At 33.1% G+C, this 14,172-nt stretch overlaps 2 protein-coding genes across 5 annotated transcripts; both read left to right on the forward strand.

The window, feature by feature from the left end:
• Positions 1-1,819: 1,819 nt before the first annotated feature.
• LOC109002002 (nuclear transcription factor Y subunit A-3-like) lies at positions 1,820-5,899 on the forward strand. Of its 2 annotated transcripts, none has more exons than XM_035692693.1 (6): positions 1,820-2,148; positions 3,438-3,753; positions 4,185-4,297; positions 4,376-4,450; positions 4,954-5,124; positions 5,255-5,899. In XM_035692693.1, exons 2-6 carry the CDS (start codon positions 3,450-3,452, stop codon positions 5,633-5,635), a joined length of 1,044 nt encoding a protein of 347 aa, XP_035548586.1. In that variant the 5' UTR covers positions 1,820-2,148; positions 3,438-3,449; the 3' UTR covers positions 5,636-5,899. The 2 variants fall into 2 exon arrangements, with proteins under 2 accessions (XP_035548586.1, XP_018835101.1); XM_018979556.2 differs by having other exon boundaries at positions 1,821-2,148; positions 3,575-3,753.
• Positions 5,900-8,485: 2,586 nt separating this feature from the next.
• On the forward strand, positions 8,486-13,946 carry LOC109002006 (PHD finger protein ALFIN-LIKE 3-like). Of its 3 annotated transcripts, none has more exons than XM_018979559.2 (6): positions 8,486-8,563; positions 8,684-8,795; positions 9,517-9,549; positions 10,823-11,051; positions 11,998-12,133; positions 12,928-13,477. In XM_018979559.2, exons 2-6 carry the CDS (start codon positions 8,696-8,698, stop codon positions 13,198-13,200), a joined length of 771 nt encoding a protein of 256 aa, XP_018835104.1. In that variant the 5' UTR covers positions 8,486-8,563; positions 8,684-8,695; the 3' UTR covers positions 13,201-13,477. The 3 variants fall into 3 exon arrangements, with proteins under 3 accessions (XP_018835104.1, XP_035548291.1, XP_018835105.1); XM_035692398.1 differs by lacking the exon at positions 8,486-8,563 and adding an exon at positions 13,809-13,946 and having other exon boundaries at positions 8,619-8,795; positions 12,928-13,212; XM_018979560.2 differs by lacking the exon at positions 8,486-8,563 and having other exon boundaries at positions 8,622-8,795; positions 12,931-13,477.
• Positions 13,947-14,172: the final 226 nt, after the last annotated feature.

Raw genomic sequence — 14,172 nt, forward strand, 5'->3', positions numbered from 1 at the left:
AATGATTTTCTAAAGTTTTTCCAAATTTGAAGGTTACTGTACATACATAAAATACATATTTTATTAATTATTATCTCTCACTTTCTTTCTATCACAATTAGTATAGTAGTTTGAGTTAGTAATATATTAATTTAATAAGAATATGATTATTAATTAATATATAATAGGTATAATAGAAAAAATAATAAAATAAAATAAATTAATAATTAAAAAAATTAAATATTTTTGAAATTATTAGTTATTCATTACTATATAATGAATAAATAGATAATCTAATGTGGATATTTGATGTGAATAATCAAAATCAAATTCATTTTATATTATTTTATTGTTATATAATAAAAAAAATAGCTATTTCAATGTGGAGATTTATGTGAATGAAATAGTTAAAAGTCAAATTTTTCTTACATTCATAAAAAATGTCATTTAGTTTTGGCTAATCCATTAAGAGTGCTTTTAAAGCATCCTCAATGGATTAAATAAAAGTTAAATCTATTGAGTATTTAATTATTAGAGAACAAAATATGCGCATAATGAATTAGCTAAATTTATTTAGAATTTAGTTACAGTGATTTTTAAAAGTTTTTTCAAATTTAAAGGTTACTGTACATACATCAAATACATATTTTATTAATTATTTCTCTCTCATTTTCTTTCTATCACATATTTTATCACAATTAGTATATTAGTTTGAGTTAGTGATATATTAATTTAATAAGAATATGATTATTAATTTAATTAATATATAATAGGTAGAATAATAAAATATGATAAAATAAAATAAATTAATAATTTAAAAAATTAAATATTTTTGAAATTACTAGTTATTCATTACTATGTAATGAATAAATGGATAATTTAATGTGAATATTTGAAGTGAATAACTAAAAACTAAATTCATCTTATATTATTTTATTGTTATATAATGAAAAAATAACTATTTTAATGTAGAGTTTTATGTGATTAGAATAGTCAGAAGTTAAATTTATCTTACATTCATATAAAATGTCATTTAGTTTTGGCTCTGCATCCTCAATGGATTAGCTAAAAGTTAAATCTATTGAATATTTAGTTATTAGAGAGCAAAATATGCTCACAATGGATTAGCTAAATTTATTTGAAATTTAGTTACAGTGACTTTCAAAAGTTTTTTCAAATTTGAAGGTTACTACTGTACATACATCAAATATATATTTTATCAATTAATTATCTCTCACTTTCTTTCTATCACATATTTTATCACAATTGATATATTAATTTGAGTTAGTGGCATATTAATTTAATTTGAATTTGATTATTAATTAATATGTAATAGGTGGAATATTAAAATATGATAAAATTAAAAAAATTAAATAATTTTGAAATTATTAATTACTCATTATTATATAATGAATAAATAGATAATTTAATGTAAAACTTTGATGTGAATAACTAAAATTAAATTTATCTTATATTATTTTATTATTATATAATAAAAATAAATATTTTAATATAGAAATTTATGTAAATGAAAATAAAATAATCAAAATTAAAATTTTCTTATATTCATAAAAAAAAATCTTTTAACTGTGACTAATGTTTGAGGATGCTCTTGGGCGGCTGAGGTTATTTAAGAGAGTGAATATGGAAAGGTAGGAAACAGGAAGACGTATTAAGCAAGTCCGAGTGTGAATTTATTACGAAATTTATGTTTCAGACCGACACTGATGGGAACGCGACAAAGAACGTTATACCAAAACAAAAGAGGAAAAAATAAGAAAGACTAGTTTAAAGTACATATTATAAAATTTAATTAAAAAGCGATGGGAGAAAGTCTGGTTTTTTGTATTAAATATGATCTGAAAAGAGATGCAGAAGAAATATGGGGGACTGGGAATGGGGGGAGTAGTGGTGGCGGTGGTGAGGTTTATCTGAGATTTTTTCAGCGTCTGTTAATGCAAAGTTCGTCGTTTTGGAGGAGATGTAGCCTCGTACTTAGTTCCAAAGCTAAAGCCGAAACCACAGGAGAGAGAGAGAGAGAGAGAGAGTTGTGTCTGTGTGTTTTGAGGGGTATGAAAGATTAAGAGAGACATGCATAGTTCCAAGCTAACAACAGCAGCATCAGCAGCAATCATTTCTTGTTTCCCCGCACTTTACCAAACCGAAAAGGTCTCTCTTTTCCTCTGCGGTCGGTTTATTTTATCTGCTATCGGTTTTTCTCTATAATTTATTTTGTGCATGATGGTGTGAATCTTTGCTATGCAAGCATGTGGAGGCTAAAGATGGCGTTGAAATGACGGGTTTCTTGTTTTGGGTAAACCTTATACGTGATGTTAATTTATGGGTTGTGAGATTTCATTGTTTTCCTTTCTGCTCTGAAATTTCTATTATCTGGGTCTTGAATAAAATAAATGGTTTGCAATTCCACTTATCAAAAAAAAAAAGAAAAAAAAGAAATGGTTTGCAATTTCCGCAGGGGTTTTCGTGGCTTTAAATGTAGACTGCTACTTTGGAGGAATTGACTGAGAATTTTACGATTTGGTCGTTTTTCGTTTCCTAACTAGTAACTATAGTGTTTTTTCCCCTATTGATACATATTCTTTTGCACTCCCATAAAGACCATGCTTTGGTTTCGCTAATTTTAAATTTCATTTTACCACTTCTCATTTTTTATTTTCTTCAGTTGGATGGCTTCATTTATGCAGTGAAGTACCGTCTTCATCACATAGATTCTCCATATCTATGTTCACCTGTTAGATGCAGAAACTGAGTCCATAAAAAATTAGTTTGAATGATCAATGATATAAGAAATTAGTTTGTACAATCGATCATGCATAATACTTTTGTTTTTGTTTTTTTTTTTTTTTTTGATGTACTCAAATCTGGATGTTCAAATTGTAAGTATTAATACCGAGGGAAAGCAGAGCTGCCTGAAAGTGACATGTAATTTGATTATCTATATTTTTTGTATTTTAGAACTGGTATTATAGTTTAGAAATTCATCACATAATACTTAAAAGAAAGCAAAGGTATTCGAGATGTTTCTTATAGTTATTTCTAATTTATGGCATGGAGGCCTCCTGCTTGAAAATGCAATGGTAATACGGTGATCTATGATTAGAAATTGTGTATTGGACTTGTGGTCATAGGGCATGCTCGTGTACTGTACTAGACTATACGTTTACTCGTAATAATGCAATTAACAAAATCGTTTCGCTTCAGTAGTTAAGTCAAATTTTTATTGTCACTTCTTATTTCCTATCGGAATTGAGTTTCCTTAGTTTTAATGATTCAATTCTTAGCGTATGCATATCTAATTCGTATATGTGCGAGCATGCGGGTGCGCACGCACACACACGCACACAAGTGGTTGCAACTGAAAACAAGTGTAGGTTTTCCTCTTTTACATTATTAAAAACCCTAGTCTATTTCTCATAATTCTTAAATTCTCCAAGCAGTAGTTTGAGCCAATGCAGAACTTGTGTAAGAAAGAATCTGTTATAAGTTTTCCCTATTCTGCATCCCCATACTTTCTTGGTTGCCCATCATGGGAGAATTCTGCTGAGTCACATGTTGAGCAATCATCTACATCCAGAATTCTAAGCATGAAGATGGGAGTTTCACCGCAACATTTTCATAACACCAAGCAATTGAATTTTCAATTCCAAGATCAGGATTCGTCCTCAACTCAATCAACCTGTGAATCTTATCCTGAAGTGGTTAGTATGGGAGAAAGAAACCCGTGTGTACAAGGCATAGTTTCACCACAATCAGGTCTTATATCAACTTTTTTCTCTGTTATTTGGAATTATATATCTTTGTGCTTAGCAAGTACCCAATGTTTCTTGGGATGTCTTAATCCTTCAACATGTGCCTGTGAACTTTCCATTTCAATGTTCTGAAATGATAGGGAGGGAGGGAGGGGGGGAGGGAGTCAAAATATCTAAAAGGGACTTGCAGATCGCGCAGTATATCACCTATTATCATTAGATATTAAGCATCCATAACATCCTGCTACCATTATACTATTTTTTCCAATCTATTTATAGATGTCATAAAGGTGGTTAAGTTAACTTAGCACCATGGATATGACAAGACTTATCTTGAGAAAGTATATGGGTTCACCCCACATCAATTACTTTACTACACCTTGTTCTTGCTAGGCCTGGGGCGAATGTCATTTAGTGGTTTTTGTGCTTCCTCAGGATTTATTGAAACTAAGGGGAAGCCTGTTGGGGGTATCATCAAATCTGGCTCACCAATTGGTACTCGGGATTTTGTCTTCTCACCTTCACAGCTTGATTATAGCCAATCAATTGTAAGTTGATGCTGCCTGTGTGTATATAGTTGTGAGGGGAGATGCAGATCTCTAAAATTTCTGTGTCTTCTGTTTCAGGCTCGCATTCCATTCCACTATGCAGATCCGTATTTTGGTGGTTTACTGGCTTCTGCTTATGGACAACAGTCTATTGTAAGCACCTTAAATAAGTGAAACTTTTCCCTGGTCCCCTGGGGTTTTTTTTTCCCTACATTTTATGTTTCCTGATTATGGACCGCATTCCACTTCACTATTGCACACATTGAGGGTCTCGTGTTCTTTTTGCATGGTAGGAAAGTTTCTCCTTCCCTATCTATCAAACACTATTTACTTACAATGCCTGAACTTCGAAGCCATAGATGGAAAATGATCGCAACAATGTAAGGTTATTTAAACAACAGCCATTTTTTTAGGAGTATAATTCGGGAAGAAATTGTGGTATTTTCTGGATACCAATATCTCTTGTGGTTTCAAACCTACGGTTCTTCCTTGACGGTGGGAGGTCATGTATTGTTTTCAATGTGCAGATTCTACCATGGAGTGCGATATAGCAGACTCTGATTTCCTTTGATTAATCTTTGTCCTGATAAATCTAATAAACAGCATCATTTCTGGTTTGCCAGTGCATAAAATAATTATCAATGAAATGCCTGCAGATTCATCCTTCCCAAATGATAGGGGTGGCACCTACACGAGTGCCCCTACCTCTTGATCTTATAGATGATGAACCCATTTATGTCAATGCAAAACAATACCATGCAATTCTCAGACGGAGACAGTATCGAGCCAGGCTTGAAGCTCAGAACAAAGTCATCAAAGATCGGAAGGTATGTGCATTTTGGGTTTTCCCTCTCCTTTTAACATTACTTGCAGTGCGGAACAGTATGTTTTACATGGAATTTATTGATAACTGACAAGGAATGTTCTCTGTGCAATGCCATCATGAAACATGTGCAGCCATATCTTCATGAATCTCGTCATCTTCATGCATTGAAGAGGGCTAGGGGATCTGGTGGACGCTTTGTTAACACAAAGAAGCTCCAAGAATCCAAGCAAACTCCAATGAGCAATGGGCTAGATGTCTCAGGCTTTGCTCAGCCACTTTTGACTAGAGATATGGCAGAATCTGAAGTTCATCTGCCAGAGAACTATAGAGACAGAGCACCCACCACCTCTTGCTCTGATGTGACTAGTGCCTCCAACAGTGACGACATCTTCCAGCAGCCAGAATTCAGGTTCTCTGGCTACCCTTCTTCATTTGGCAGGACTATGCAAGTTCACTTGGTTGATATGCATGATGGTGGTGGTGGTGGTGGTGGTAAGCATCACCTCCGATGAGAGATGTTGCCAACCACACTCATTCAGCAGTTTGTGTTCCATTTTTGGAGAAGGTAGCTGCTGGAGTTCTGAAGGGAAGTCATCCTTGGCTCTTTTGCTATTTACAATTTCACTTCTTTGTCACCGTAGCTTGTCAAAAACCAAGTGTAGACTGTTACTGGCTATACACTCTTTTGGCATTTGGGCATAAACTAGCATCTCAAGACTACTACATGTCAAGTCGGTGATCATTGACAATATCGTAATTGCTCCTTATGTTCATGATATGCCTTTGTCTGTGGTAACTCTCTGCCGACTTTTTCTAGTCTCTGATGGCAAAAATTTCTGTTGAAAGCGGCATAAAAAATTAAAAAACTCATCTATAATATAATATATTTTAGGAAATGCTGAATCTGATATGGATGCCCCCTTTTTCTTTATAACAGGAATGCTACTTGCACAGATTCTCTCACCAAGAAGCTAGTGGTTTGGAAATTCTAAAGTTTTCAACTCTTTTTCTCACCGTCTAGAGTCTAGACCCCTTCGTTGAGACCAAAAGAAAAGCTCACGTTGGCATATTTTAAATATCAACACGATTTCAATCTCTTAAAATAATATTTCTATCTAATTGTTTCCTTGAATTTTTCATTAAGAAAAATACAAAAATTAAAGTAAGTTTTATAAAATAGAAAAATATATTTCACAATTTTTTTTGGTTAAATAACTTTTTAAATTTTTACCTATCTATGTTTATGAGATAAGTGCTCGTTTGAACACTTGGAATATTTAGGATTTTGTGAATAGTAATAAAATAGTTGGAGTTAAGATGTTTTATTTAGTTTTGAGAAATGAGATAAAAAGTTGAATAAAAATATTATAAAGTTAAAAAAATTATTTGAATATAATTTTTTAATATTATTGTTGTTTTGAAATTTGAAAAAGTTGTATTATCTTTGTATTTTGTTTTTAAATTTGTAGAAATTATAATGATTAGATAATAATTAGATAAAAAAATTAAAATTTTGTAATTGAAAAATATTTTATATTTGAGTATTATTTGAGAAGAAAATTATGAAAAATCTTGAGATTTTCTCATCATCTCTGTTGCAAAACAAGCCATATATAACACATTTCAAATAGTTTTTATCCAAATAACTCTACATCCCACCTATTCTTTTTTTTTTTTTTTTTTTCCTGCAAATAGATCTACATCCCACTTATTCATTTTCACACAACTTAATATAAAAAAACATCAAGTTTATTTTTTTGAATAATTTTGAAAAATCAGAGAAATTCTTAAATACCAAAGATATATATATATAAAAAAAAACGTCTTGAATTTAGGCGGAGATACCATAGTTGGTGACTTTTTAGCATGATAGTTTTCATCCCTTTGAGGATTCTTTAACCCAAAAAAAGAAAAAGAAAAGAAAAAAGAAAAAGAAAAAATGGAGTATGATATTTTGTAACCTCAAAGTTTTTATACGATGATTGATGATCATAGACCAAATACGTGACGTGTCAACGTCATGGCGTCCCAGGACCCACATTGCAACATTGTACCACTACAAACCTCACCACACACAATGCCTACCAAGTCCGCGTAAGCCTTTGTTTGAGAAGTGTTCGGGCCTTTGTCTTTTATTTTTTTATTTATTTTTTATAACGGCCTTTGTCTTTTTGGGTAACGATAACTTTGCTATTATCTACCATCCGTCTACCATATCAGTCCACGTAACTTTTTTTTTTATCTGCTTTTTAGTTTTTTCTCTGAATTTCAAAAAGCATGTCAGAATGTCAGTGCTAAAAAACTCTCCTCTCTCCTCTTCGTGCTCAAAGTTCTCAGAAACTTCTCTCTCCTTTTCGTGCCGACGAGCACCCTCTCCCCGCCGTTGACTCGTGACGAGAAGCACTTTCCCACACACTCTCTCTCTCACACAGAAGCCGCCCTTGCGTCACACCTCCCTCCTGCAATGCCAAAAAAATTTCCATCTTCATCACTCTCTCTCTCAAAAAAAAATATTATTTTTTATTATAAAAATTTAATTATAAACGATTTTACACATTCATACATATATCTATTTAATATAATTAATCAAAAAATAAATTTTATTAAAAATAATATTAATTTAAATTTAAAATATAAAAATAATAATATTAATATATAAATTGATACACAAATTTATTTATATATAACAAAACTCTATTTCAGCGAGTTGTGTGGGCTTTTTGGATTTCTTGTCTCATTAATTTATCTCCATTAAATCAATATTTCAAAACGACATTTATGAAATAAGTTGATCTATAAATTACCAAAATTAAAAAGGATAAAATATACACAGTTTAAAATAAGTTTACTAGACCCAATTTAAGAGAGGTTCCTCTATTCAAAGGCAAAAGAGGAGAGAAAAAAGAGATAAAATAAGAGGAAATAAAATATAAGAATGGAAGATGGACAAGAAGAAAAAAATAAAAAATAGAATTTTATTAATAGTTATTTTCTTAATTATAAGTAAAAAAAAATTAAAAATTAAAAAAAATAGTAAGAGATAATAAAAGTGTGATAAGACTATTATTATTTATAAAATTATTTATTTCTTTTTATATAATTATTATAATTTTTTATATAAAATATAATAAATAATTTTTTTTTTAACTTTTAAAATAAAAATGGTATTAAAAAATAATAATACAGTAATATTTTATTTTATTTCATTTATGTGCTTAATCCAACGAGGTTTACAAGTCAGGTTATCATTCCTTGTTTTTTTATTCGGGTCAGTCGGACTCATCCCCAATTATCTCAAATATAGTTAACCCGTCCAATCAACCCAGATTTAAATCCGCCCGTCAGGCCTCAAACTCCAGAACTACCCCTATAAAACTATTCAATTCCCTTCCTTCCCTCTTCCCCCAAACCCTAGAAATTCCCTCCTTGTCCTGAGACAAGTCAGTGTCGTCCTATACCTTAAATACATATATATATATAAATATATAATTTGTTTATTCATTAATTAAATTTGTTGACTTTGTGTGGTTTTCACTTTTGGGTTCTTTCAAACACTCAAGAGAGACAGCGCAATGGAAGGAGCAGCAGCGCTCTACAACCCGCGAACAGTCGAGGAGGTTTTTAGGGATTTCAAGGGCCGCCGAGCTGGTATGATCAAAGCCCTGACAACTGGTACGCCCTCACCCTCTCTCTCACTTGCCTTTCTTCTTTGTTAGGTTCCCGAGAAAATAAGACGGAGAAGATTTTTGTGATTTTAGTGTTATGTCGTTTAGAGCGTTTCTTCTTGTCTTTTCGTGTGCAAGGAACAAACGCTTATTTATTTTTTAAGCTTCTTCTCCCTTCCTCTTTCTTTCTTTCTTTCTTTTTCTTTTTCATTGCTGTTTGGAGCAGCGTTTTAGTTTGCTTCCGTTTTGTGAATTGCGAAAAAAGGAAATAGTTTTTTTCCCCGTGATATGCTTTAGTTTTTAGCAATTCTTGGTTCTCCGTCTGTTTCCATAGAAATTGAGAAAGAAGACGACAGAAAGAATTTTATTGTGTTTTTTGGACAAGCTTGCGTTTTTAGTTCATTTCCGAGGAAATTAAAAAATAAAACGAAGAACAATAGACGGGATGAAATGTTTAGTTGTTTTGGCGTTTGTAAAAGTGTTTAGGACAATTCATTAACTTATGATTAGTTTCTGAGAAAGCTGTGGAAAACAAAATCTATTGTTCTGTGTTCTTCTTGTTTGACTTGGAGGGGGTTAACAATGATGAAATTATTAGTTTAAAAAGTGTGGTTTCTCTCTCTTCCCGCCCATGTCACTGCAACGAAGACCTGGAATTGTCAATTGAATCATTTTTTTTGAGGTGCGAGTTTTGGAATTTTTTTCATGTGATCATTTTCTTTTTGCAGATGTTGAAGAATTCTATCAGCAGTGTGATCCAGGTCAGGTTTAATTTATTCTTGGTCTCGAAGTCTTATATGATAGATATCTCTTGGTCTATGAATCAGCACCCCTCTTCAATTATATATGGAAAGGTTTTTTTTAGAAGTAATTGTATATTGAAGAGTGGTATGAGATGAGAAGAATTTCTGGTTTGATTAATTGGTCAAGCTCTAAAAAAGAGAATCTGATTAAAATGTGACTAGTAATCTGAAAGGCACTCAAGCCAGACCTCCAAAACAACCTGAATTTTCAACACCTAAAGCAATCCTAACAATAATAAAAAATTTCGTATCAAACTCAAGTCTTGCCATGTGTGCCTGACTGACTAAGAGTTAAGGAAGTCCATTTGCTGTTAGGTTTTATCACTTTGTAGATAGTATTTTGTCTTTTAATTGATATTTATCATGACTCGTAAAAACTACTTATTGTTACATGATATAATCAGTTTAAGGACTTGATTGTTTAAAGTTGGCTTAGGGAACATAAGCCACTTCTCTTTTTGTGATTATGAGTATTGAGATTCTCTCGTCTTTGTAATAAAATAATATATCTTCTTGTGATTTTGCCACTTCTCTTTTTGTGATTATGAGTATTGAGATTCTCTCGCCTTTGTAATAAAATAATATATCTTCTTGTGAATTTTGCCCTATGATGTTGATCATTTATGGCCCTCTCATATCTATTTGGAGCTGTATGCTCATAGGAATTGGTATGCTGACATCTCTCTCCTTATACACTCTTTTGTTCGCCTGGGATCCTGTTGTGATTGTTTGTGTCGTTGCTTGTCCATAGTTACATTTTATGTTCCTCTGTAAAATACTTTTTTATTGGCTATGCACGTGTGGAGCATATGAATCACTTATACATGTGGTAGTTGTTTATTACTTGCGTTGAATGTTGATGTTATTGTGGGTAATTTGTATACATATTTGAGATGCAATTTTGGGAGAAATTGCATGAGTGTTCCAAAAATCTGGCTCATAACATATATATTCTGCGAAAATAGGAAGTAAGCTGGTACCAATGTACTTGATTTGTTTTAATGGTTGCATGAGCTTGATATTATATTTTGTAAAAATGGTATGTTGCCCAAAAGTATGAGGATTTTCATTATGGTTTCAGAGGTTCAAATGGTTATTGGAGGGCCGAGGTACTTGCATAACTATGTCTACTAAGTACCACTTGCTTCCATTATGCTTGTTATTTTCGATTGATACCTATTCTATTGAATTTTGGTTTGGCTAGTCTTTATGTGTTAATTTGTATTTACAGAGAAGGAGAATCTGTGCCTTTATGGCTTTCCTAGTGAGCAATGGGAAGTCAATTTACCTGCTGAAGAAGTGCCCCCAGAGCTCCCAGAGCCTGCACTGGGAATTAACTTTGCGAGAGATGGCATGCAAGAAAAGGACTGGCTATCTTTAGTCGCTGTCCATAGTGATGCATGGCTGATTGCCGTTGCCTTCTATTTCGGTGCTAGATTTGGATTTGATAAGGCTGACAGGTAACTTTCACCTGCATGTCTAAGTTCCCCCTTCACTTTGTTAATTTTTTAAGCTGAAACAAAGATAATGGAGAGCCCTACTCCCTTCTCCTGAATTTCTTGTCTGATGCTGCAGTTTGTCCCATAATCTTTGAAAAGTTGGCTACTCTCTCTAGCATCTTATTTATTACTTTGCTTTGTAGTAACTTGTTAATTATAAGTTCTGTCATTTATATGTACTTTGCTTTATTTTGAGTGATTTGATGTTATTATAGGTCCTTCCCTACGACAGCATTGTTGTAAAATTTGAGGCAGAGAAACTCTACATTCAAGCACCAAGTATTTAGCTTAGTTTGGGAATTATATGCATGGCATTGGATAGAGCGATGCTATAGTTTATTAATTGTGTATAAAAAAAATTATCTATTAATTGGTTAGTTGTATATTTTTACCCTTTGTAACTCAATCTATATGATGAATCCCTTTGCCTGCTTTGCTCGTCATTGCTGTGAGTGTTTTTTATTCCCCTTTAAAAGTCATTTTTGGGCTTGAAAACCAGATTTGGGTCATATATTTTGTGATGGAAGAGCTCATGCTCAGTTAATTCCTACATCTGAGGCAAGAGTTGATCACCGTGGGCGACAGTCGCATGCTTGATGTCCGATAGGCGACTCTCTGTTTGCATTAGTAAAATTCTCTGTAGTCCATGTAAGGACATGTAATATCTTAATCATGTTTTCAACGTTAGACACAAAGTATTTTAGTTTTACTGGGTCTGGTTGTGGTTTCCATAAATGAGTAGACCTGGCCGTATCCTTATAGTGGTTGTCGCATGAAAAATGAAGATGTTAAATGTCTACTCTATATTTGCAAATTTGGTGATTCTTCAGCTATTTGTAATTTTTATTGATTATGTGATTTATTTTCTATGTGATACTGTTTCATTGTTCTATTACTTGTGGCACAGGAAACGGCTCTTTAACATGATAAATGATCTTCCAACAATTTTTGAAGTGGTGACTGGTGCTGCAAAAAAACAAGTGAAGGAAAAGCCTTCTGTCTCAAATCATGGTAGCAACAAATCCAAGACGAACCCCAAAATGGTAAAAGGATTTTCTCCATTTCTTTTAATAGCTTGAGGAAATTTTTACAAGTAGAAATTACGATGGATATGTGGCACTAGGAACTGTATTCTTCACTGCAGGCCTTTACTTATATATGGCGATGCTTTGTTTGGTCTGTTTGTTTTTTTTTTGGCTAATGGTTATAATCATTGGTAAAGCAATCCATCAAGTGGAATGTTAAGTCTAATTATTCAGTAGTGAAACACTGAGTTTTAGTGCGTGGTATTGAATTGGATTTCCAACTAACTGGAATTTTAGTTTGTCATAGGTGATCAGTGTAAAAATTACCTCTGTGGATTGGGAATTTCGATGAAGTTTCTTATTCATTACTATAATACATAAACTTTCCATGTCAGGACAATGGAAAGTCCAATTTGGCACCCAACAGAAGGAAGGGGTATTAATAAGAAGATTGTGGTTGTTTTTTGGTTGGCATGTGCTAAACTTACCTTGCTGCTTGGGTTGTAGTGACTGAGAATACTTGGGATGTTATGTCTCACGTTCTGAAATTGCACACACTGGGAGATCTCATTAACTGTTCCTGCATCTCTTGACGATTCTTGTACATTTGCCTGATAGTCGTACTTGAGCACTGTATCAAGTTTTGTTCACTGATATTTTTTAAATTATGCATCTGGGTAAAGTTCATAGTTTGGCTTGGAAGAACATGTTTTTCTATATGTGCAATGAAACTAGCACCCTTGTTTCTCGAAAGAATTAGGTCATATTTGTATCTCTTTTTTTTTTTTTTTTTTAATTTCCTGGGGACAAAGCAGCGGGCATCAGAATCTCAGGGAAAAGATTCAAAGGCCTCACAGGTAAAGGATGAGGATGAGGTCGTGGATGAGGAAGATGAGGAGGATGAGCATGGAGAGACCTTGTGCGGAGCATGTGGGGAGAATTATGCGTCAGATGAATTCTGGATTTGCTGTGACATCTGCGAGAAGTGGTTCCATGGCAAATGTGTAAAGATTACACCCGCTAGGGCCGAGCATATTAAGCAGTACAAGTGTCCATCCTGCAGCAACAAGAGAGTTCGCCCTTGACGTTGCCAAGTGGTGCGATGCCTTTCTGTCTCTCTTTGTTTAGTTTTAGTTTTAGTTTTAGTTTTAGTTTTAAAAACTAGTGCAACTTGTGAATGCGTCCTTCGGTTTAGGGATCTCAATTTTGGACAGTTACGTTTAGTTTTTGTAGTTTGGATCTCCCCTGTTTAGCTTCACACGTCTTGTAATATTTACAATTTTTAGAAATACGTCTATTTGTAGTGATGTAAGACGTGTCTTCCTTCTCACGATTGATGTTAACTTGTCCGATGCATTCTCAGCCGTACTATCTTTCCATGAACGTGACATTCAGGATTTCTCATACCCCACTCTCAGGTCATATTTGGCCAAAAAGGGGGAATCAATCTATCGTATTGTATTCTTGTAGCATGCCACAAGAGTGCACTTATGAAAGTATTTTTGGTGAGGAGGTTTCCGTTGTCCATAAAAGTTTCCTAATTTGTTGTAGACAAAGTACAAACAATATCCAATTTCCTAGTTGTTTGGTGTTTTTCAAGTGCTGTTGTGGGATATTTTTGGATGCCCCATCCCATTGTATTCTTGTTGGCACATGCATAGATGTAAGGCCTTTCTATGTATTTTCTTGGCAGGTCTAATTAATTTGGGACGAGACATTTACAGCTTCAAGGCTTCCTTCTGCCACGCCACTTAATTGTAAATATAAGAAAGAGAATCCAAAAAGATGCTTTACTGTAATTGGAACTAATCGTATGTTATTACATACAAAAACTAGCAACAACGCGCGCAGATCATGTGTGGTGGAAACAAATACACACTCGCGCGTCTATATATATATATATATATATTATATAGTGATGTTATAAATCACACTTTCATTTTATTACGTATAATGTGATATTTTTATCATTTTTAGATGATCATTTATTTTTTTAAAGAAATATAAAAATTAATCTGCAATTCATCGGATGAAAGTGAGATGTGTAAATAAAGTTT

The sequence above is a fragment of the Juglans regia genome, chromosome 7 (assembly GCF_001411555.2).
Source record: "Juglans regia cultivar Chandler chromosome 7, Walnut 2.0, whole genome shotgun sequence".
Classification (NCBI taxonomy): Eukaryota; Viridiplantae; Streptophyta; class Magnoliopsida; order Fagales; family Juglandaceae; genus Juglans; species Juglans regia.